Here is a 23,844-nt window from a genome sequence, read left to right as displayed (position 1 = left end):
TGAGTCGTGGAATTGAATGAGTTAATATAAGTAAAGTGCTCAGAACAGTAGTAGAACCTGGGTTTTAATCCCTCTTCGCTCCAAAGGCTGTGCATGCCCTAGGCCTGGGTAATAGCCTTGCCCAGGAAGGGCTCAGGCGGATGAGCAGCGTGCGATCCCGCAGAGCCCCCCTAACCCTGAGTGCAGAGTTATCTGGTCTAAGGTGCAGGGACTCGCACAGGAATCAGGTGCCCTCGGCAAGGCCGGGTGCGGGCTGCTCTGGGCCAGCAGCCCACTGGCTCGCGGGTTTGCGGAGCTGCGAACGAGGGTCTGAGCATCACCCCTCCTCGCAGGCTGCAGACGCCCGGCTGCGGCCACCGCCCTAAGCACCGCCCGCCGCCCTCTCACCCCGCGGCGGCGGCGGCGGTGGCGGCGGCGGCGGCGGAAGCGGGGGGGCGGGCCGGCCGGGGCGGGGCGGGGCCGGGCCGCGAGCGGCATGGAGGAGGCGGAGGCCGCGGTGAGCGGGGCTGAACCGTGCGGGCCCGAAGGGCGCCCGAGCGGGGCCCGGGGCCCCTGAGCGGTGAGTGCCTCTAGGCTGGGGTCCAGGAGGGGTGGTGCGGCCAGGGCAGGTCTCCCGAGCCTTCGGGCCTCTCTGATCCCTGGGAGGAGAAGAACCGGGCCAGATGGAATGGGACGAGGGTGGAGGATTGGGGCGGGGAAAGTCGCTGTTCTTTGCCCACCAGAGGATTGGGAAGGACTTTTAGAGGCTGATGAACCTTTAGAGTCAATTATTTGGCCTCTACCCCTGGAGCCCTGAGCAGTCCTGACTCAGATAGTTTCCCCAGCCCCAGGGAATTTCCAGGTGATCCAAACCCTCTGAATGTTTTCCTGCCAGGCCCAGAGAAGTTGAGCCACTTTCCCCAGGTCACACAGCATGGATGTTTGCAGGGAGGAGTTGCTGGGAGATCCTCATTTCTCCAGAAGGCATCAGACTTTTGGGAGGAGCACCTTACTCCATGTGACCCTTACTCCATGTGACCCTCTGGTCCCCTCAGATTCCTGAAGTCATGGATTGGCCGGGACAGTGGTGACTCCCAAATCCGGTATGGATGACTGGAAGCCCAGCCCCCTCATCAAGCCCTTTGGGGCTAGGAAGAAGCGAAGCTGGTATCTTACCTGGAAGTATAAACTGACAAATCAGCGGACCCTGCGGAGATTTTGTCAGGTAAAGAGATGTCCCAAATGTTCCTCCCAGGTTTACCCTAGCCTGGACTATTATACTTCATCATAGCCACCTCCAACCAGAAAGGAGCAGCAAGTTCATAGAGGGGAAACCTCTATGTGTCATGCCCCTACCAGCAGTGGTTTAGACCTAGAGTTCTGGAATTGGAACCCAAATCCAACCTTCTAGGCTTCTGACAGAAACCTGAAGTCTGATCAGGAAGGCTTTGTCCAGGGACATATATGTCCTGTCAAGAAGTTAGGGCTAGGATCAAGGTCTCTTGATTTCCAACTTGGTTCTCTGGGCCTGACTCCATCTCCAGGAACTAATTGTGGAGGGGACCAAGAAAATCAAGTCCTCAAATGGAGGAACACAAGAACACTGGGTAGGGAGGGCCCTGACAAGGGGAAAGAGTCAGGTGAGGTTTCCTGGAGGAGGTGGCAATGAAACCAGGCTCTGGTCCAGGAGACGAGTAGGCAGAGGAAGAGAAGGATCCCAGGTTCTAACTGTGTCCTCACTGTTGCCAAGGCCTTCCTTTAAGGAAGACCCTATATGATCTGGAGGAGATGTGCCTCACTCATCCTGCCTCTCCCTCAGACAGGGGCCGTGCTTTTCCTGCTGGTGACTGTCATTGTCAACATCAAGTTGATCTTGGACACTCGGCGAGCAATCAGCGAAGCTAGTGAAGACCTGGAGCCAGAGCAAGACTACGGTGGGGCCAGGCTGAGGGTGGGGAAGGGGGGACCCCTGGGATCTCAGGGCAAGAGTGGCAGGCAGATCCCAAGGGGGAGACTATGCCCATGACTTGTTGCACCCCCATAGATGATACCCTCGGCCGCCTGGAGCCCCCACGGCGCAGAGGCAGTGGACCCCGGCGAGTCCTGGATGTGGAGGTGTACTCAAGCCGCAGCAAAGTATATGTGGCAGTGGATGGCACCACAGTAAGTGGGCCTGGGTCTGGTGTACAGTCACTCCATTCCAGGGCAAGGTCCACTGGCTGTGGGGTCCACTGCCTGAGTGGGAATTGCAGTTCCACCAATTTCTTGCTGTGACTTTGGAACCCCTAGTTCCTTATCTGTAGGCTGAAACCAATAATTTCTACTTGTCAGGATTAAACGAAAAGTAATGTGAAGTGTCTTATATGTACCGAGATCTCAAAAGTGATCATTAGTATTAGTAGGCAATTAATTCACTGATTGATTAATTAATTTATTGATTGATTTGGGGTGGGAGTACCAGGGATTGAACCCAGGGACACTCTGCCACTGAACTACATCCTCAGTCCTTTCTATTTTTTGTTTTGAGACAAAGTATCACTAAGTTGGTTAGGGCCTCACTAAAGTGCTAAGGCTGGTGTCAAACTCTCAATCTTCCTTCCTTGGCCTCCCAAGTCCTGTGATTGTAGGCATGTGCCACTATGTCTTCTTGATTTATTATTTTATAACCACTTCTCGTTTCCTCCTTTGGTCTTAGCCTTGGGCTAGGCACTGGGGATCTGCCGTACCTTGAGGGTCCCAGTCTGATGGAGGATTACAGTATCTCCAGAATTTAAGTAGAGAGCCATGGAAGTGATGAGAGAGGGGTTGTAGAAAGATGTGATCTTGATTTTTGTTTGTTTGTTTGTTTATTACTGGGCATTAAACCCAGGGGGGTGCTTAACCACTGAGCCACAGCCCTTTTTATTTGTTTAGGGTCTTACTAAGTTACTGAGACAGGTTTTGAACATGTAATCCTTCTCCCTCCATCTCCCAAGTTGCTGGGATTGCAGGTGTGCGCCACTGCACCCAGCTGTGATCGCTTCTGATGGGAGTACTAGGAGGCTTTCTGGAAGAGGCGCCTTCAAGCTGAGTTAATACTATAAACAGTGGCATAAGCAGGAGGGGAGGTTTTGTGCAGCTGATGTTTTAAGCACCAATAAGACAGAGTGAATGTCAGAGTGATGAGTTGGACTTTGTCTCTGTCACTGTGTAGGTTCTGGAGGATGAGGCCCGGGAGCAGGGCCGGGGCATCCATGTCATCGTCCTCAACCAGGCCACGGTGAGGTTCTAAGGGTGGGGACCCAGAGGACTGAAGCTGAGTTCTCCTTGCTGGTGACACTTACTCATGAGAGGTATGTCCCTTGCCAGGGCCATGTGATGGCAAAACGTGTGTTTGACACATACTCACCTCATGAGGATGAGGCCATGGTGCTGTTCCTCAACATGGTGGCACCCGGCCGAGTGCTCATCTGCACCGTCAAGGTCAGTGATTTTGCCAGGGACCCTGTTCCCTATGCCCTGTTCCCTATGTATGGCCCAGAAGTCTCTCTGCCCATGATAGAGCATCGTGGGAAGAACCTCTGAAGATAGGTGACTCATGTTCCAGTCCTTACCTTGGCACTTTTATTAGTTCAGCACACAGTTTGTTTTGTTTTGTTTAAAAAAAAAAATATATATATATATATATATTTTTAGATGTCAATGGATCTTTATTTGTATTTATTTGTATGCGGTGCTGAGAATCAAACCCAGTGCCTCACACATGCTAGGCAAGTGCTCTACCACTGAGCCACAACCCCAGCCCTCAGCACACAGGTTTTAAGCACCTACTGTATGCTAGGCATTGCTCTGGGTGCTGAAGATAAAATGGGAAATAAGCCAGAGTCCTTACCCCATGGAGTTTATATTCTAATGGGATGAGATCAACAAAAACCAGCCAAATAAATCTAAAATGTTAGGAAATGACTACTTAGATGAAGGAGAAAACAGACAGAATGGTGGGGTTACATTTTAAAAAGGGAGGGCCCCTGTCGGGAGATGATAGGTGAGCAGAGGACTGGAGAAAGTGAGGAGTGAGCCCGGTGATTGTCTGGAAGAAGAACATTTAGGTAGTAAGAGTGGCAAGTACAAAGGCCCCGGTGTGGGGAAGTGCCTGGCAAGCTTGAAGAATAGCAAAGGAGCCGGTGGAGCTGGAGCAGACCAAGGGAAGAGGAGAGAAGTGGGAGAGAAGGCAGAGAGGTGGCAGGGGACAGATTGTGTAGGATTATGGTGAGGATTTATTACCTAGGTGACCTTAGATGATTCTCAACTCTCTCTAAGCCTTCAGTGCTCTTTTTTCTTTTTTCCTTTTAAAAAGGGGCCTTCCCATGTTGCCTAAGCTAGACTTGAACTTCTGGGCTCAGGTGATCCTTCTGCCTCAGCCTCCGAAGTAGGTGGGCTAACAGGCATGCACCACTACCTCACCTAGCTTTAGTTTTCTTATCTGTGAAAGATAGTGACCATAGAGGGTTGTTGTGATGACTTAATGAGCTAATTTAAGTAAAAGGTCTTAATAGTACTTGATATGTAATTGGTGCTGTGAGGCCAGGTCTCCTGGAACTGTACCAGTCAGGCCCTCCACATTTTCTGATCCCCCAGGATGAGGGCTCCTTCCACCTCAAAGACACAGCCAAGGCTCTGCTGAGGAGCCTGGGTAGCCAGGCTGGCCCTGCCCTTGGATGGAGAGACACCTGGGCCTTCGTGGGACGAAAAGGAGGTGCTGGCACCAAAAGCTATCCACCTTGTAGTAGTATCAAGGGAGAAACAAAAGCCCCAGGAGATGGGGTGGGATGGGAGGGGGACATATAGGAACAGTTGGCAGTGTGTTGGATCAAAGTGGACAGGGAGATGGGAAAAAGCCCCAAACTGGAGTCTGGGCTCCCATTACCCTTCATTCATGTCCCTTGCCAGGTCCCGTCCTTGGGGAGAAACATTCTAAGTCGCCTGCCCTCTCCTCCTGGGGAGACCCAGTCCTGCTGAAGACAGATGTGCCACTGAGCTCAGCTGAAGGTAGGGTTAGTGGGAGCTGGGCTCTGGAGTGTCTGGGCAGGGGGTTGGCATTGGGATTCTCTTTATGGGACTTTATCCCATGATTGTGTGCCTGGGGCTCTTTACGCTGGCTTTATGTGTCCATCCTGTCAACCCCATCCCTTCCTCAGAGGCAGAGTGTCACTGGGCTGACACAGAGATGAACCGCCGTCGCAGGCGCTTCTGCAGCAAAGTTGAGGGATATGGAAGTGTGTGCAGCTGCAAGGACCCCACACCCATTGAGTTCAGCCCTGACCTGGTGAGCGGGCATTAGGCAATAAGATATGGAATTCTTCCTACCAGCTTGGACTTTCTCTACCCCAGTTTGGGAGGGAACCAGGCTGAGCTCTGAAAGACAGGGTGGGGAAAAACAGATGAGCCATATGAGCAAGGCCCAGGGTTGGAGTTGGGCTCAATGTATGGGGAGGCCAGAACAGGAAAGACCCTCTGTCTCTTCCTTGTTGCTCTGAGTCTCCCACCTCTCTGAGAACTCTTCCATAAGTTGGGATCCCAGTTTGAAGGAGCACTAAAACAAAAGCTAAAAGCTGTTTCTCAACACAGCTCCCAGACAATAAAGTCCTCAATGTACCTGTGGCTGTCATTGCAGGAAATCGACCTAATTACCTGTACAGGTGAGCCTGGGAGTGGGCTATACCCACCACTGAACAGGAAGATGCTTAGCAAGTGGGAGGGTGCTTAGCTCATCTTCCTGCAGAAAGAACCCTTGAAGTGGGCATTTACCTATGTGGGTGAGCATGGGAAATTAGGGTCCATTTATAAATAGGGTCCCCTGAGTTCAGAGGACAGAGAAGCCCTAACCCATCCCTGGACTCCCCAGGATGCTGCGCTCTCTACTCTCAGCCCAGGGGGTGTCTCCACAGATGATAACAGTTTTCATCGATGGCTACTATGAGGTGAGTAGGGGATGGGGGAGCCTTCAGCAGAGCCAGCACAGGGCTGTAGGCCCTGAGCAGAGTGATTGCTGAGGACTGCCAAGGGCAGCAGTTCAGGCAAGGGCTGTAAAATATAAAGGGCTTGGCTTATTATGGTCCCTAGAGATGGGCATGGGGAAGTGGCCTCACATGAAACCAGTGGCCATGTCCCCCAGGAACCAATGGATGTGGTGGCGCTGTTTGGTCTGAGGGGCATCCAGCATACTCCCATCAGCATCAAGAATGCCCGCGTGTCTCAGGTACTGCTTAGGCAAGGATGGAAGGGGGGATAGGCACTAGTCCTGCCCTCCACCTCAAAGTTCATGTGACCTATTCCCACTCTCCACCCAGCACTACAAGGCCAGTCTCACTGCCACTTTCAACCTGTTCCCGGTGAGTACTAAGGATACAACTCTTGGGCCTGGGGAAAGGATACATGAACATAAGTCTAGTCCTATCATATAGCAATTGCTTCCCCTCACCAAGCCTTATCTTCCTGATTTGGAAAACAAGGATAGTGGTACCTAAGAAATGGGGTAGGGGAGGAACTACAGGATGGGAGATGCTTCCTTGGGATCATGTTTCCCTGCCCCTGCAGGAGGCCAAGTTTGCTGTGGTTCTGGAAGAGGACCTGGACATTGCTGTGGATTTCTTCAGGTAAGGGAGATGGCCCACCATTGTAGCATCTATAAGCCACATGGAGCCTTTTACTTGGTGGGCTATCCAGAGAAGTCAATAAATTGTCTTGAAGAGCTTTCTGGAGAATGAGCTAAAAGTGGGAGAAAAACCTAAGCAAAGACAGGAGTTGGGGCTGGAGTATAAAGGATAAATGTTGACAGTGGGGATTTGGGGAAGATACCTGGCTTCTGAGTCCCAGTTGTAGCTCTTCCAGCATTACTTTATTACCCTTCTCTGAACTCTTGATACTGGTTCTCTCAGTTTCCTGAGCCAGTCCATCCATCTGCTAGAGGAAGATGACAGCCTATACTGCATCTCTGCCTGGAATGACCAGGTAAGCTGTGTGACTAGGGGTTAGCAGGGAAGTCTGTAGAGACCCAGAGCTAATACCTCCCTCCCACAATGATCCCCTGTCCTCAGGGGTATGAACACACAGCTGAAGACCCAGCACTGCTGTACCGTGTGGAAACCATGCCTGGGTTGGGCTGGGTGCTCAGAAAGTCCTTGTACAAGGAGGAACTCGAGCCCAAGTGGCCCACTCCAGAAAAGGTACCTGGGAAGGCAGGGTGAGTGGGCTGGAGTTCCCTACCAGCCCAAACTTCTGACCTTCATAATCTTCCACATATCCCCAGCTCTGGGACTGGGACATGTGGATGCGGATGCCTGAACAGCGCAGGGGCCGAGAGTGCATCATCCCTGATGTTTCCCGATCCTACCACTTTGGCATCGTGGGCCTCAACATGAATGGCTACTTCCATGTGAGTGGGATGCAGGAGTATACGGCACAGTATGGCATGGTGGTCCAGGACATGGACTATGGAGTATTCTACCTTTGCATGTCACTTTAGGGAAATTACTATCCTGTTTTTTTGCTTCTGTTTATATATAAAGTGAGATTAAAAATACTTATAGGGTCACAAGGTTTAAATGAGTTAATGTATGTAAAATGCTTTGAGCTGTAAGCATTAGATAAGGGTTAACTGGTATTATTACTATTCTTATCACTAGTCTGGGGGTGGGAAGAAGGTATTTCTGCCTCTAAACACTGGTCCAGACCTGTAAGTTTTGTCCTCTCCTATCCTTTCAAGAGGTATGATTCATTCCACAGGGACATCCCCAGACCCCTACACCCAACCTGTCTATGCTGAAGGCCACCCCCAGTGAGAGGGCCCTTGAGATAGCCCAATTCAAAGGAATGGAATCAGTTTGGAACCTCCTAGAAGCCAGGAAGACCTCCAGAAGCTAGTTAATATGAAAGCCTTACTCATCTCCCAGAGTGGGGTAGGCACTTTCCTTAGGTCACTCTCAGTAGAGTCAGCAATTTCTTCCTTCTCAGCCCAGTCTGTCCCTTTGTCACCAACTCTTGCAGGGCTTGTTCCTGGCTTCTTTGGTTCTAGCACAGCAGGCCCAGGGACAGCCACGAGAACAGGAACTAACTCAGTTACTAGCATGAGCTGCCCTGTCAGCATGAGCTCTCCAACAATGGTGGAGCCCAAATTAAAGTAGTTAGAGCTTGCCAAGGATGCTGCAAAGAGTCGGGAGGAACTCGAGGGCCCTTTCCAGACCTAGGACTTCATTTGTGGGTCTTGTAGATCTGTGGTGGGTCAGTGTAGGCCCTGATTTTCACCCTCACACCCACTCCAGGAGGCCTACTTCAAGAAGCACAAGTTCAACACGGTTCCTGGTGTCCAGCTTCGGAATGTGGACAGGTGGGGGCTGGCAGCAGGACAAGGGGAAGATCTAGGAGACCTGATGACTTGTCCTTGGTCCCTTCCAGACCTAGGACCTGTGTATTTATCCCAGTCCTGCTGCCTTCTTTGCTCATGTGACCCCTTGCCCTGCCCATTGCTATACCCATGGGACCTGAGGACCTGCTCCCCTCCTCCCTTGACACATTTCTCCCTCCTCTCCAGTTTGAAGAAAGATGCTTATGAAGTGGAAATTCACAGATTACTCAGGTATGACCCAGGGCAATTGGCACGTTTGGCTGGGGGTAAGGAGTTAAATACTGGGATTTTAGGCTCCATTATGTGTGGGTCTCTATGCAAAATGAAAATCAGCGTCCCTAATTGTTATTAAGAATTTCAGGGGCTGGGGATGTGGCTCAAGCAGTAGCGTGCTCGCCTGGCATGCGTGCGGCCCGGGTTTGATCCTCAGCACCACATACAAACAAAGATGTTGTGTCCTCCGAAAACTAAAATAAATAAATAAATATCAAAAAAACTCTAAAAAAAAAAAAAAGAATTTCAAGATAGCAATAGCAGAGCATTAAACTAAGCCCAGGATCCAGTGAGACATACCCCAAAGCATGCTCTGCCTTGGCCTTACCTTTGCACCCTCCACTGCAGTGAGGCTGAAGTTCTGGACCACAGCAAGAACCCTTGTGAAGATTCCTTCCTGCCAGACACAGAGGGCCACACTTATGTGGCTTTTATCCGAATGGAGAAAGAGGATGACTTCACCACCTGGACCCAGCTTGCCAAGGTGCCCTAACACACACTTTCCCCCAACCCATGCTCCAAGATGCAGGGAGCCTTTGTTCTGGAGACTTCAATCTCAGGACCTTTTCCATTCTCTCAGAACCTCTCTTCCATCCCCTTGTCCAAATTCACGGTCCAGAAGATGCCACCTCTTGCAGATTGAGGTGGCTGCTGGGTCCTCAGTGGCCCTTCAGCTCCTTGAACCATGTTTCTCACTTCCCCCTCTGTTAGTGCCTCCATATCTGGGACCTGGATGTACGTGGCAACCACCGGGGTCTATGGAGATTATTTCGGAAGAAGAACCACTTCCTGGTGGTGGGGGTCCCAGCCTCCCCTTACTCGTGAGTGACCCTGTTTTATCTGGGGAAATGGGGGCTTAATGGGATTGACGGACATTGCTCTTCTCTATGTATAATTCTTGTATTATTCCAGAGTGAAGAAGCCACCATCAGTCACCCCAATTTTCCTGGAGCCACCCCCAAAGGAGGAGGGAGCCCCGGGAGCCGCTGAACAGACATGAGACCTCCAGGACCCTGCAGGGCTGGGTACTGTGTACCCCCAGGCAGGCTAGCCCTTCACCCCATCCTTTAGGATTTTGTAGATGCTGGTAGGGGCTGGGGCTGGTTTGTTTTTAACATGAGACTTAATTACTAACTTGAAAGGGAGGGCTCCCCTGTCCCAACTCCCCTGTTGTTGAGTTTAAGGTCTATTTATTTACTTCCTTGTCAGAGAAGGGCAGGACAGTACCTGGGAATCTTTGGGATCCCTGGGAAGCTGATCTTTCCCCTTGTACGTCCCCTCTTCCCAGGCCTGGCTCAGAATCTAACCTATTTATTGACTGCCCTGGGAGCCTTGGAAATAGGCCAGAACTGTAGGGCTTTGATTCCTTTTGGGGCAGAAATACTGCCCTGAGGGTGGGACTGGCTCTTACTCAGGAAATTGCTGTGCCCAACCCATGAACAGGCCCAGGTAGGGTCCATATGCTGACACAGAATCACTCAGAGACCCTCTGACACTGAACCAGGCTTCCTCTCTCAGCTTCCTCTTTGTCCAGGTTTCTGAAGCTGGATAAGGTGATCATTGATTAAAAAAGGAGAAAACCTGTGGGAATGTGTCGTGTATGTGTTGGGAGTGCATAGAGAGGCAGAGAGGTGAGGGAGAGAATCATCTGAATGGATGATAGATTTGCCTACTGTATTTCACAGGATTTATCTTCCATTTGGGCCCATTTGGCCACCAGGGGAGGCCCAAGTTTCAAATTCCAAGATTTCTCCCCAGGCTCCACCCTAGGACACCCTGACTTTAGCCCCACCCTAATTGGAGCTGAGCTTCAAGCAGTCATCCCACACCCCTTCCCCACTGTTTACCAGGCTATTCCTACTTTGGCTGTGTGGGCCCTGCACCTGTCCCCAGAGATGGAGCAGCAGAAAAAGGGATGGGGGAGAGGGATGGGAGAGCAGGTGAACATAGTGGGGGTGGGAAGGAAGTGGTTGAGACAGGAACAGTGAATGGCAGCCACTGGGGCCTAAAGAGGTGATTTCGTGGGAGGATCCTAGGCAGGCATCAAGTCAGGGGGGCTAGGACTGGGTTGTAGACAGGCGTGGGAGCAAAGGTGTCTGGTCTTAGGGTACTTTGTATGAATAATGTCATGTTGGTATTTTTCTGGAGAAGAGGGTGATAGTTTTCATCAGATTCTCACTCAGCCAGCCAGTGACAAAGAGCAGGAAGATCTAAGTTAGTCAGTCTCCAGGAAACAGGTAGGATTGTCCAGAGGGAGTATGTGATAGTCCAAGGCAAGGGGACTTGACATTTAAAGGATCTATGAAGGGTTTAGGATCAGGATCTGAGTGTAGGACACCTCTTGAGAAAGGGTCTGCCTGTTATAGAGCCTTGGCCAGGAAGGCAGGAACTTATTGGAACTCTTGCCCTTGTTCTCTGTCCTGCCTCTCTACCGGTGCCTGGAGCCCAGCTCAGCAATGATACCATTTAGATAGCTTGGTCATATCTCGCCATCCTGACGCCTTCAGTGTTTGCTGGAGCTAGAGATAGTATATGATGTATCAAAACAGTCAGGTTGAGGGGCAATTAGCCTGTGATGAGGTAGAGGCTCGCCCTGGGCAAACAAATCCTCTGCAGCTTCCTCACAGGATACGTGGGGGAGGGGTAGTATATGAGAGAGACTGTAGGGTGGTGGGGTGGTAAAGGGCTAAGGTATGCTAATTCCTCTCTCTGCCTAGCACACTAGCAGGCTTTAGGTCTGGCTTCACAGACCATACCTCAGGCCAAATGGCTCTGGCTAGGTTGCTGTTCCTTTCTGGTTTTGACAAGGGGGTAGTAAATCTGGGGTGCCCTGGAAAAGCCTAGGGAGATAGATAAAAACATCTGAGGAAAGCAAAGAAGGAGTTAGTTTAATGGGGTCGGGCTTTTCTTGGTAGCAAACACTGTCTTCCTGTCAGCACTTACCTCCTTTATATGTGTGATAGAAAACAAGAAAGACACCCCCCATCACCACCATCTCCACTAGTACCAAGGATTGAACCCAGGGGCACTTAATCATTGAGCCTCATTCCCAGCCCTTTTTAAATATTTTATTTAGAAACAGGATCTCACTAAGTTGCTAAGGGCCTTGCTAAATTTCAGAGGCTGGCTTTGAACTCCCAATATTCCTGCCTTAGCCTCCTGAGCCACTGGGATTATAGGCATGTGCCACTGTGCCCAGCTAGCCTTCTTCCTTTGTGATGTCATGCCTTATTCAGCAATATTCAGGAACATTCTGGTCAGGTGCTACTTCAAGTAAAACTACCATCATGTCAAAAAGGACCACACCAGGCTCTAAAGTCAGAGTCCAAGTCTAGACTCATCTCTTCACTAAAGCTGTGGGACTTGGGCAAGTCACTTGGCCTTTTTAAGTCCTGGTTTCCTTACCTGGGTCATAGAGATGGTTAAGACTAAATAAGAGATCAGGTCTGCTGGGCAGGCGTGGTGGTACACACTTGTAATTCCAGCGACTTGGGAGACCAAGGCAGAAGGATAGCAATTCAAGGTCAGTCTTGGCAAATGGGTGAGACCCTGACTCTAGATGGATAGATAGGGGATTTAGCTCAGTAGTAGAGTGTCCTGGGGTTTCATCCCCAATGCTGGGTGGGAGGTTGTGGGGGACTGCTTTCTAAGATCCCCAAAGCTAGAACAGATCTAGGACTTTGCCTAAGTGAGAAGGCAGCTTGGACCCTCTGATGGGCACTATTGGAGGGCTTCCCAGAGTCTAAGGAGTGACTTTCCCATTGCCCTGGTAACAATTCCATTCTCCCTTGACTGGGCACAAGGTTATTTTCATAGCTTTCCAGTCCAGTGCCCCCACCCAGAGGGGAAAATTTCAGGCCAAAGTCCCACCCCATTCTAGGAAGGCAGACTGGCCCAGCTCTCACTTCCTCACTGCCCTTTTACCTATCCCTCTTGGGCTCCCTCCCAGGCCTGGAATCTAACCCCCCCACACACTTCCCTTCTACAGTTTTTCCAAGGGCTTCTGAGTTGCCAGCCCCACTGGAATCTGAAGGAGGTTTAGGCAAGCTGAGTCCCTCTCCCCAAGGATACGCAGAGTCCAAATAGAAACATTTTAATTGGTGTTTCAGTTTTGAAGTGCCTTGTACACATCCTGCTGACTTTTAATATGCCCAGGCTATGGGTCCCTTTCTCTCATCCTCCGGTGGAGACTGGGATCATCAAAAGCCCCCATTAGCCTAAGGGGGTATTAAGGCTGGAAGAAACAGACTGAGGAAACAGTCAGAAGAATTGGCTACCTTAAGGCTCTGGAACAGGTGGGTCCCAACCTGAAAGGGGTGGTTTTCTATTTAGCCCCAAGTTCAGAGCAGCAAGGGCAGGCCCACTCCAGCCCCAGTGACACTGTTAGTGCCATGGTGCCTTTTTCCAGTTCCCATGTGGCAACAGCAATGGCGGAGGCAGAAGTGGACTTATTTCAGATGGCAGTACAGGTACATGGATACAATCATGGCAGCCAGCTGGTGGGAAAGGAACAGGGAGAGATGAGGGATATGATTGAGATCCTCAAGCATTGGTCCCTTGCGCCCCAGACAGCCTACATGAAGCTCTGTTGGAAGTCTGTCTCCTGGGCTGGATATAGCTCACTGGTAGAGCATGTGCTTAGTATACACAGAAATCTGGGTTCAATTCCCAGCGTGGGGGGGGGGGGATGTCTGTCTCTTCTGAGAGGCCTCAGAGATGAGTTAAGCAGCCCAGGTATGGTGGTAATCAGAACCCCAGCCCCAGCCTCCTTGTTGCCTTACCTCCAGGGCCCCAATTCCAAAGGCCACACCACCCACAGTGAATGCATTGGTTCGGATGTCATGCAGAAGCTGTTTGAAGCAACCCTTGGGGAAGGGGAGAGAGCATTTATAGTTGGCAGCTACCCTACCCCTCATCCCTATTTGCTACTCTGAGGCCATTAAAGCAGCCCCTGCCCTTCCATGCCCCTCACCTGTACAGAGTTTTTCTGGGCCTCATACATGGTACAAGGTTCTTCAGCTGTTCCGTTGATGTTGATACAACAGTATGGAGGAAAGAGTTGGTTTTCTTTGAAGTAGGGCGAGTCCTCAAAATCCGTGTAGTTGTTGAAGCCACAACACTTGAGCTAGAAGCAAGGTGGGGTAGGTGTTTGGTGGGGCCTTGATTCTTTATCTCCACCCCCAAAATCCCCCCAGTCTGCCTTACCCCTTCCATGGTATAGTTCCACACTTGGGTGAAGTCTTTCTGGGAACCATAGTCTTTCTTGATGGCAGGTACTACCACCATTTTCAGGAATTCCTCAGCCTAGGTGGAGCAGGCCAATGTTGAGGGACTGGTAGGGAAGGTGGCCATGTACAGGCCATAGTCCACTCCCAGGGCTTTGCCCAGTCTTCCTCCCTTACCCATTTCAGTGCCTCACCATTGTGGTGTACACCAAGGCAACCACAGCAGCTGCAATCTCAGCAACAAAGATGAGGAGGATGATGAAGAAGAACTGAGTGGGGAACAGGGGTCTGAGTTTTAGGGAGAGATGGCCCCTCATGCTCTCTTTGCCCTAACCGACCCTCCTACTGTAAAAACATGGCAGGGATCCCCTATATTGGAAATCCCTGGAGTACAAAGTAGGATTTGGGGATCCCAAGGGTGAGGGGGTCCTTGGTCATAGACCTGTGGAACTGGGTCTGACACACCGTCATGAGTGCACACTTGTTCTCAGACTTAGCACCGTAGCAGCCCAGGAAACCAAGAACAAAGAGCACAACTCCAGCTGCGATGAGGAAGTAGCCCACGTTGATAAACTGCATGGCACTGGATGACATCGGCCCAAAGATCTTCACGAAGGATGGCCCATCAACCGACACCCAAATGCCCACAGCCAACAGGGCAGCACCACACAGCTGGGGACAGAGAAGTCAGGCAGGCATTCAAACAATGCTGGCAAATAGCTCCCTATCATAGGGTTGAGTCAGGAGGATGTCTCCCACTTCCTTGGCTGGGGAATCATGTGGGGAGGGAAACATCCTCTAGTGCCAGAAAGATGGGATTTGGGAAAACCATAGCTAGCACCAGACTGCACACTTGAGTACAAATGAGATCAGGAGCACTAGAAACACCCACAGGGTCAGGGAAGAGAGAAGACTTTCCCTTACTGATGCTAGGGTCCTGCCACATATCTAGGAGTGAAAACAGGCAGGTGAGGGCCGGATCTCTCATTTCCTCTCTGGGCTACCAGCACCTAAAACACCTCTGTCCTCTAATAGGTGGAAACGGGTGGTAGCTTTGAGCAGGCTCAATAGTCACCATGGTAACAGAGGCGGGGCTGAAGTTTGCACCTGCTCCCTACTTTGAAGAGGGTGGAGCTTGAAAGGGTTCACCCACCCTGAAGTCTCATTTGGCTCCCTTCTGGGATCAGACACCAGACCTTCTCCTTATCCACATAGTCCCCCTTGCCTTACAAATAGAAATTAGGGGAAATCAGCCTGAGCTTCTCTTAAAGGGCTCCGTCTCAACCCTAATCTTCATAGGGAATTCTAGGAGCCAATTGGGGTAAGTCCTTCCCACAGCTCCTAACATAAAGCGTCTCTGACTCAGATTATCAATGGGTGAATCAGCCTGACATCAATTTAGTGCCTAGTCCCCACCTTCTACCTATAGAAACCAAGGCTAGAATCAGGGATAAGCTGGCAGATTGTGGCTGGATCTCAGGCATGTTTGCCTAAGGACAGCCAGAACACTGGGCTTCTAGCCCGTGGGGTCAAATTTCAAGGAGCCTAGGCCTGCCCTACTCTACTCAGCCCTGCCTGGCAAAGCCAGGGCAACAAGAGGCCAAACACCAAGCCGGATTTGCCTTTAACCCCTTCAGGCCAAAAAGATTCTGCTCTCCCAATCCCTGGAATCCTATGGCTCCCTCCAGATATATGAATAAAAGCTAGTTCTCTGTAGTCAAAGAAAACACGAGGTATGGACTACACAGGAGTCAGAGTCTCCCCACCCAATTTCTCCAAACTGATTTCTATTTCATGTCTCCACTTCCTCACCTTTTACTCACTCTAATCCACTATAATGTAGCTCTGAGTTCTCTAGTGACCTCCTGTGCTAAATCACTTCACGGGCCTTATCTCCTTGACCTTTCTGATATCTTACTCTCCTTGTTTTCCTCCTCCTTTTCCCACTGCTCCTCCTCCATCTCTTTAATGGTGGCTATTTCCCTGCTTATCCCTAATAATCTGTTTTCACAGGTCACCTTTCCCGCCCCACTCACGCTACAACCCAGGGCCCCATGTGTTCTAAGCAAGTGCGCTACCACTGAGCTAATCCCAGAGTTCACTTTTCCCAAGGGCTCTCTTGCAGTCCCCTGGCTTCATTGGCCACCTATGGGCATGTGACTTTCAAATATCCACAGCAAGCTCCAATTTGAGCTGCATCTCCACTGGGTAGACAATTGCTTGTGAGATATTCCCTTCCTGTCCCACATGTTGCTCATGTCAGACATAAGCATCATCTCTAAGACCTCTGTCTTCCTTGTCCCTTCTTTCATCCCTTAGCCACCATCTCAGGGCTTTGTCCTTTGTATACTTTGTCCATTTCTCCTTATCTCTACCCTCATCTCCAGGGCTTACTGGCCAGTTTCATTGCTTAGTTTCTCAAACATGCCCTATGCAATCTGTTCCTGGTTTTCAGAACAATATCGAGTTTCATTTCCTTTGGGGTTTATGTATGCTTTATAGCTCCCCACCCAATACAAATTCCTAGCTCCAGTTATGTCCTCCAGGAAGTATTCTCCCACCAGGCTAGGTTCTAGCCCTTCCTATAGGCTCCCTTATCCCCTGTGTTAAATCCAGACATACATTGCATCACAGTTATCTGCCTATTTGGCTTACTGGATCTGATATCCTTGAGGGTAGAAAATGGCCCTGCTCACTTACTACCCGAGCACCTGGCTAGAGTCTTAGTCAAAGAATGTTTGTTTTTGTTTTACTGTGCTCTACAGGGCCTTATAGATGCTATAGCTCTACTACAAAGCTATACCCTCAGCCCCATCAATGTGTTTGTTGAATGAATAAGGGCTGAGACAGACTCTTTGCTCTAAGGAGACATGGTCCCTGCCTCCTTTCAACTCCCTCCTCCCACTTACAGAGGCCACTGAAATTGCTTTCCATGTTAGAAAAATTTAGGCGAATCCCTTCCCCTCTCAGAACCCCCTATGCCTATAAAAAGGGGAGAATCACTCCTGCTAGCCTATCTTGCCCTGCCCTACACCTGAGCTGAAGCTTCCTAGAAGGAAGGGGGTGTCCTAAAACTTCTCCATTCCCTTCTTCAAATGGCCCCCCTCCCCCTTGTGGCAGCCCCACTTCTACCGGATCCAGGAATCAGCATTTGAAGGGAGACCTCTCATAAGGGAAACTTGCAAGGAAAAGACTGGGCACAGTAGTCTCCCATTCCCCAGCTTGGGCTCTGTTCAAATGGTGACCTGCTCCTGTAGGGATCCCCACAGGGCACACAACTTCCATACTTACAAAGATGAGCGTATTGAAGAAGACCATCATGTTCTTAATGAAGCTGAAGCACTGCATGGTGGCTCCTAGGGGCAGATGTGCAAGTTAGGGCATCATGTCCCCCACCCCACCTGGGCTGGCCCTGCCTTCTACGCCCCAACACACCAGACCCCAACCTCCTGGACCCATATCTCACCAAGCTTTCTCTGCACCTGAACTCTGGACTCCTCAGGATTTTACAAAGTTCCCATCCTGACATCTGTACCCACCTATACTACGTACCAGACCTTCTGCCAGAACTGGCGTCTCTGGGATCCTAACACCCTTGACTCCTGCAGGAGCACCCCAAGCCTTACTCCCACACTGCAGGTAGGTCACTTCATATACCCTTACTTAACACCTGTATGTTCTAGGTTCCTCTCCAGACCAAATCCAGACCTTTCCAGGACCCTCCCCATGGCTCTTCCAGATCTTCAAACAAATTTCAAAATTAATATCACTTCACAAGATAATCTCTATCCTATACCATCACCTGTTCAGACCTCTCGGCAGCTAGTTCTGAGAGGGATCCTGCTGAGGCTTCAGAAGAAAACAGAACAGCTCCAGGGAGCTTCCACTCTGTGAACCGGCAAGGTAGGCAGAATCTCACACTCCAGTGCTCACCTGCAGGTGGGGCAGGCGCTTTAAAAGCTTCCTTCTGCCCGCTCGCTGGCCCCACCCATGGCAATCAGCCTCCCCTTGTCCCTACTGCCCTCTGCTGCCTGGAGATTGGTCCCCATCACTACAGCAGCAATGGGCCTCCGCCTAGAAATGTCACCCATGGGTTATGCTTCTCCTGATCTCAAGAAGCGGGAGAAGGATGGGGCTGAGGCGAGTGGCTTCCAGAACTTCTGAGTGCCCTGCATACAACATGCACACATACTTCTTATCCTACATCTGCTAATGCACTCCTCCACACCCTATGCTCACGGCTCTGAGAGCACATCTCCCCAGGTTGTCATCCATATGTTCACACATCAAACACATAGTCACATATCTAAAAACAGCTACTGGTGCACACATGTGTGTGCACATGCACTCTGGACTCCTTGTGCACTGACTCCCAGCAACTAAAAAACAATATAATATCTGAGATACATATTTTAAGACACTCTGCATCTGCCTCTGCCTTCCTCTTTGTCTATCTTTGCCTCTCTCTCTCTCTCTCTCTCTCTCACACACACACACACACACACACACACACACACACACCAACCACACTTTCTTTTTTTAAAATTTTATTTTATTATTTTAAATATTATTTTAATTGTTTATAGACCTTTTTTAAATTAATTTTTTAATTTATATGTGGTATTGAGAATTGAACCCAGTGCCTCAACACATACCAGGCAAGTATGCTACTGCTGAGCCCCAGCCCCAGCCCACCAGCCACACTTTCAAGAAAATGACCAAGTTTGGCAGCTTCTGTTCTCTCCTCTGAGTAGCACATGATTCCCAGTCCTTTTCCCTCCATAAAACCTTAAGTTCCCTTTTTTTCCCCTCTCTTTTCCTTCCCCATATTTTCCTCTCCAGTCTTCTTTTAGCATTCTGTGCATACCCTTTTTCTTTCTGCCAGCAGGTGGCATCATGGTCCCACAAAGGAGTCACCCCAGTTCCAAGGCTCTATAACCTCTGTCTTCATCAGTCCTCCCAGGACTACCTCATCAACCTCCCATTCACCATTCCTGATGAAGAGGTGTTGGGAAAGCCCTAGCTTTCCAGTTACTCAAACTGGGTGTTCAAATCTTGGCTCTGTCATTTCTTAGCTATATGATCCTGCTGGCTTTTCTTAGGCTTGTTTTTAAACATCTGTTTCCTGGTCTGAATAGGTATGGGGTTTTAAAATGGGATTTTCTTCCTGCTCTAGGTCACAGGGGAAAGAGCATAGAGCAAAGTCAGAAGGAAGAGCCATATAGCACAAAGGCTATGGGATGAGCTACACCCCAAGTCCAGGAAGTATATTTTTAAATTTTTTATAATTAAGTGGGAGGAGGCAACTAAACAAACAGAAGAGAGAGAGAATCATAATATTGAAGACTATAAACTGGGTTGCTGGAGACTGAGGTGGGAAGATCCTTTAAACCCACAAGTTCAAGATCAGTCTGAGGGGCTGTGGTTGTAGCTCAGTGGTAGAGTGCTTGCCTAGCATGTGTGAGACACTGGGTTTGATCCTCAGTATCACATAAAAATAAAGTTATTGTGTCCATCTACAACTAAAAAAATTTTTTTTAAAACCAAAAGTCTAGTCTTAGCAACCTATCAAGACTAGTCTTTAAAAAAATAATAATACAGATTATGCTTAAAATGCATTACATATATTGTCTTTTTTCCTCCTTCACAACAATCCTATGAGATATTTCCTTTTTAATCCCCACTTTAAATATGGGGAATTGGAGGCATAGAAAAATTAAGTACTTGCCATGATCAGTAGAACCCTGGGTCTACCACTTACAAATTGTATGATTAGGAATCAACCTGTCAGTCAGCCTGACACCGGAGTGCACCTCTTAACCACTATGCCAACTCAGATGGAATCTAAGGAGGCAGGTCGGGTTGATTTCAGTAAAGAGCAGGGGAGAAGGCCTTGGTCCTAGATCTGAGGAAAAGGAGGGGCAGAGAGTCTTACAGGTAAGTGGCTAAAGTTTGGTGGGGCAAGGTCATATTTTGAGACTGAGGATAAGGAGAGTAGAGGCTGGAGTCAGGGATGGTAAGATCTGCCACAGTAGTGCTGAGGGCCCTACCATCTTCCAGCAGGCTTCTATGGGACAGAAGGTGGACATTAGGGTAGAAGGGAAAGGGATAGAGGGCTGAGTTATAGAGGGAAAGGCAAGTCCAAGTCCCCCCACTCAGTGCAAAGCAGGGCAGAGCCCCTATCTATAAGGAAGGAGATGTACACAAAATTAGCACCCTTACATTTCCACCTGTATTGATTATTCATAAGGCTTTCTCTTTCATCTAACAGGTCACATTCTTCTATATGTCCCCGGTGCCCACACTAATATGAAGTTGTTAGTGAACATTTCCTGAATGAGTGAATGAGCACAGAATAGCAAGAGAGAATGCTCTGGACCTTGACCATCATGGACCTGAACTACCGCCTACCTCTAATTGTGTTACTTCATCTCACTGAGCCTCAATTTTCTTATAAGTCAATCCTTATTATTCATGGATTCCATAACTGTGAATTTACCTACTCATTAAAATTATTTTTTAACCCCAAACGAATACTTGTGACACTTTTGCAGTCATTTGTGTACATGCATAGCAAAGTAAAAATCAAAATATTTCTTTTTTATTCTGGGAATCAAACATAGAACCTTGCACATCCTAGGCAACTGTTCTACCATACAGCTATATCCCCACCTCTTTTTATTTTGAGAGAAGCTCTCCCTAAGTTGCCGAGGCTGGCCTTAAATTTGCTATCATCTTGCCTCAGCCTCCTGAGAAGCTAGCATTACGGATATGTGCCACCATACCTGACAAGGTAAAAAATTTGAGTTGCCAAACACATATACATTTCCAGCTGAGGTATGTTGAATAAGGGGACTCTGTATTTTTTTTTTTTTTTGCTCTCTTAAACAAATGTTGTTTTGAGAGTCTATTTAATGCCATGTTTTTTTCACTTTTTTTTTCTTTTTGGTGATTTTGCAGGTTAAAATAGCTCCTAGTAGTAGTGCTAAAGTATCCTCTAGGTTCCTAAGCACAAGAAGCTCATAATGTGCTTTAAAATGAATATGTTAGATAAACTTGAATCAGGCTCAGATTATACTTCTGGTGGCCACAAGTTCATTGTTAATGATTCAATACTATATATTAAATAAGGTATCTCCACTCACAAAACCAGGTTATGTGTTGATCATTGAACATTTTCAAAAAATGTTGTGACTGAGAGTTGTAGCAACCTGTGCATTTCCCCTGGGGATGATACAGAATTGGTTAATGTTTGTGGTGACTTTGTGGAACATAACTACAGGGAATAAAGAAAGCTGACTATGTACAAATGGGGATAATAATAGAATCTTTTTGTAAGTTTATCATGAAATTAGACAACATTTGTAAAGTGTTTAACACAGTGTCTGACATATAACAAGTGCTCAATAAACATTGTTAATAATGTTAATGTGCATAAATGAAAAAATTGAGTGATTTTTCCCCCCTACCTAGAATTCTTTTACCCAAGGGACAACCCAGCTCTGTCTAGCTCTTGAGTTGGACCCAATGAAGAAAACTGTGAGGGAGCCGGCTCCATGGGGGGCCAGGACCTGTAATAAAGAGCACCACCCTTAGGCAGATTGTATGTCATAGAGGCCTTAGTTGCCCTGGTCAGCAACACCCCTCGGGCACACTGCAGAAGCTTCTTATGCCCATGGGGCCTTCTCAGCTTGTCCGTGCCCCTCGGCCCCGGGGCCTGAGTTCCCCTTACCGTAGGCCAGGTATGGGTTGGCCCCGTCCCCGGATTCCCAGTATGTTCAAGTGTAGCCGAAGAAGTTACCGGCAGAAACCTCAAGGCCCAGCTGCCACCAATCTTCCCACCATGACCACAGAAATCAGCAACACCCATACTGCTACCACCAGTGTGTGGATCCTCTCACCTCAAGGTTAGCAGAGAACTAAGGTTGTAGAGGGGACTTGTGACTCAGGGTGGGGGTTTGAAAAGCAGGGCCGCTGGCTTTTCCTCACCTGCTTCTCTTTAGGCACTCTAAGGGACAAATTGTGAAATATCATCCCAAAGTTATGGTGGTATCTTGAAGGCAGGTTTCCTAAATGTTGAGAGCTGGGAATTAAACCCAGGGGTGCTTTACCACTGAGCCACATCCCCAATCCTTTTTATTTTATTTTTAAAGTTTGTACTAGTATGTCACATCTATTATTATTATTATTATTATTTTGAAATCAGGTCTTGCTAAATTGCTGATGCTAGACTTGAACTTCCTGCCTTAGCTTTCTGAGTTGCTGGGATTACAGGTGTAATCCCAGCTATTGAGAGCTTTAATGGAGAATGGAGTGGCTGGAAGTAGAGGGCTTGGGGAGGTGGATGAATCCAAGGGCCAATGGGAGCCTCCAGAAATGCTAACGTCCCTTCCTTCTCCTTCCTTTTCCTCAGTTCTCAGACACCTCTGTCAACCTGGGAGCTTTCTGATCCTTTAGAAATGCCCAGAAGCTTGGCTTACTCTGGACCTTCATCTTCAAGGGGCTGTGGATGGTGAACCACAAATAAAATCGTTCTGCTCAAACTACCTAATTTCATACTGAGGGGTTTCTAACCAACTATGAAGGGTATGAGGGCAGGGTTGGGGCTGAATACTCCCAGGGACAGGCTTCAGTGATAACAATAGGAATCACAGACAGTGGAAGGACAGGACAAGGTCAGCAACACACAACTATCTTTGGCCTCAGCCTTTTTTTTTTTTTTTTTTTTAGTTGTAGATGGACACAATACCTTTATTTTATTTATTCATTTTTATGTGGTGTTGAGAATCAAACCCAGTTCCTCACACATGCCAGGCGAGAGCTCTTACCACTGAGCCACAACCACAACCCTTTTTTAAAAAATATTTTTTAGTTGTCAATGAATCTTTTATTTTATTTATTTATTTATATGTGGCACTGAGGATTGACCCAGGGCCTCACGCATGCCAGGCAAGCACTCTACCACTGAGCCACAACTCCAGCCCTGGCCTCAGCTTTTGATCTGCTCTATGAGGTGAGGGGCTCTCCTGCCTTCCACTCCCATCTGCACAGGGAAATAGACATCTTGGAAGGTATAGGGAGGCATAGAGCATAGAGCATAGAGGGGTGGGATGAAAACAGACCCATAAGTGCTCCAGTAGGAGTTGTGTCCTGTTATGTGTGTGTGTTAAAGGGTGTGTGACAGGAAAATGGGAGTATAAGGCACATGTGACTGGATATGCCTCTGTCATGGAATGAGTGTTGTGGCAGGTTGTGTATGTCAAGGAGTATTAGTGAGGGAACGGGTATGCCTGAGACAGCATTGGCTCTGCTAAGAAAAATCAAGGTCAGGAGCCTGAAGGAGGAGAGAGTACAGAAAGGTTAGTCTGAGGAGGGCCTATCATCTTCAGCCCCTGCCATCCTCTGAGGTCAGTGTTTGCAGAACTGGCAGCTGAGCTGGGGCACTTGGGGGTGGGGCAAGACTGAGTTTGAGCCCAGAAATGGGGGAGGGTGCTGAGCTCTCTGGCCTGGGGATTTTCCATTTGGATTTCTGAGTGTGCGCCTGTGTCATTGGGTGTAACTGAATTTCTGAGGGGTGTGTCTCCTTAGGGTTGTGTCCTACTGTTTGGGAACATTGTGAGGGTCTCCATTTCTAATGTATTGCTTTGTGCATGTTAGTGTGTGTCCTAATGCCCCTGAGGGTTGGGTATGGGGTGGCCCCTTGGTGTTCAAGAAGCCTGGCTAATGATCTTTGCTGCCTGTGAAGGGAAAATAAACTCTGTCTAAGTCCATCCAAGGCTTGCCAGAGACTGGGACCCTGCAGTGAGGTCTGGAGCAGAGAATTCACTGTTGCATAGTATACAAAAGTGGTGGGCTTCTCAGGGTATGGAAAAAGGGTTGTTGAATATCAGTCAGAGATAGAAGGTGGCTGGGCCAGTGCCCTAGGCCCACAAAGGGGCCCCGAACATATAAAGATACCAGACACAATCCACAAACATGCAGTCA

The 23,844-nt window shown here is 48.9% G+C and overlaps 3 protein-coding genes across 3 annotated transcripts; 2 read left to right on the top strand and 1 right to left on the bottom strand.

Annotated features, from left to right (window-relative positions):
• The first annotated feature begins 459 nt into the window (after nucleotides 1-459).
• On the top strand, nucleotides 460-10,219 carry Pomgnt1 (protein O-linked mannose N-acetylglucosaminyltransferase 1 (beta 1,2-)). The gene is made up of 22 exons (XM_026397744.2): nucleotides 460-559; nucleotides 1,035-1,204; nucleotides 1,799-1,913; nucleotides 2,024-2,142; nucleotides 3,173-3,238; nucleotides 3,328-3,441; nucleotides 4,597-4,714; nucleotides 4,909-5,007; nucleotides 5,157-5,284; nucleotides 5,587-5,657; nucleotides 5,864-5,939; nucleotides 6,134-6,217; nucleotides 6,309-6,350; nucleotides 6,556-6,614; nucleotides 6,897-6,969; nucleotides 7,056-7,184; nucleotides 7,268-7,393; nucleotides 8,280-8,344; nucleotides 8,549-8,593; nucleotides 8,984-9,119; nucleotides 9,347-9,456; nucleotides 9,548-10,219. Exons 2-22 carry the CDS (start codon nucleotides 1,085-1,087, stop codon nucleotides 9,633-9,635), a joined length of 1,983 nt encoding a protein of 660 aa, XP_026253529.1. The 5' UTR covers nucleotides 460-559; nucleotides 1,035-1,084; the 3' UTR covers nucleotides 9,636-10,219.
• Nucleotides 10,220-12,792: 2,573 nt separating this feature from the next.
• On the bottom strand, nucleotides 12,793-17,773 carry Tspan1 (tetraspanin 1). The gene is made up of 8 exons (XM_026397810.2): nucleotides 17,663-17,773; nucleotides 17,152-17,216; nucleotides 14,326-14,532; nucleotides 14,055-14,129; nucleotides 13,841-13,939; nucleotides 13,608-13,760; nucleotides 13,417-13,500; nucleotides 12,793-13,131 (listed from the first exon to the last, which is right to left on the bottom strand). The coding sequence occupies exons 2-8, from the start codon at nucleotides 17,206-17,208 to the stop codon at nucleotides 13,084-13,086; spliced, it is 723 nt and encodes a 240-aa protein (XP_026253595.1). The 5' UTR covers nucleotides 17,209-17,216; nucleotides 17,663-17,773; the 3' UTR covers nucleotides 12,793-13,083.
• Nucleotides 17,774-21,535: 3,762 nt separating this feature from the next.
• Nucleotides 21,536-22,358, top strand: P3r3urf (PIK3R3 upstream open reading frame). The gene is made up of 2 exons (XM_026397761.2): nucleotides 21,536-21,767; nucleotides 22,274-22,358. The coding sequence occupies exons 1-2, from the start codon at nucleotides 21,536-21,538 to the stop codon at nucleotides 22,315-22,317; spliced, it is 276 nt and encodes a 91-aa protein (XP_026253546.2). The 3' UTR covers nucleotides 22,318-22,358.
• The last annotated feature ends 1,486 nt before the right edge of the window (nucleotides 22,359-23,844 follow it).

This window comes from Urocitellus parryii, chromosome 11, assembly GCF_045843805.1.
Source record: "Urocitellus parryii isolate mUroPar1 chromosome 11, mUroPar1.hap1, whole genome shotgun sequence".
Lineage (NCBI taxonomy): Eukaryota > Metazoa > Chordata > Mammalia > Rodentia > Sciuridae > Urocitellus > Urocitellus parryii.
This window is presented reverse-complemented; position numbering and strand designations above follow the sequence as displayed.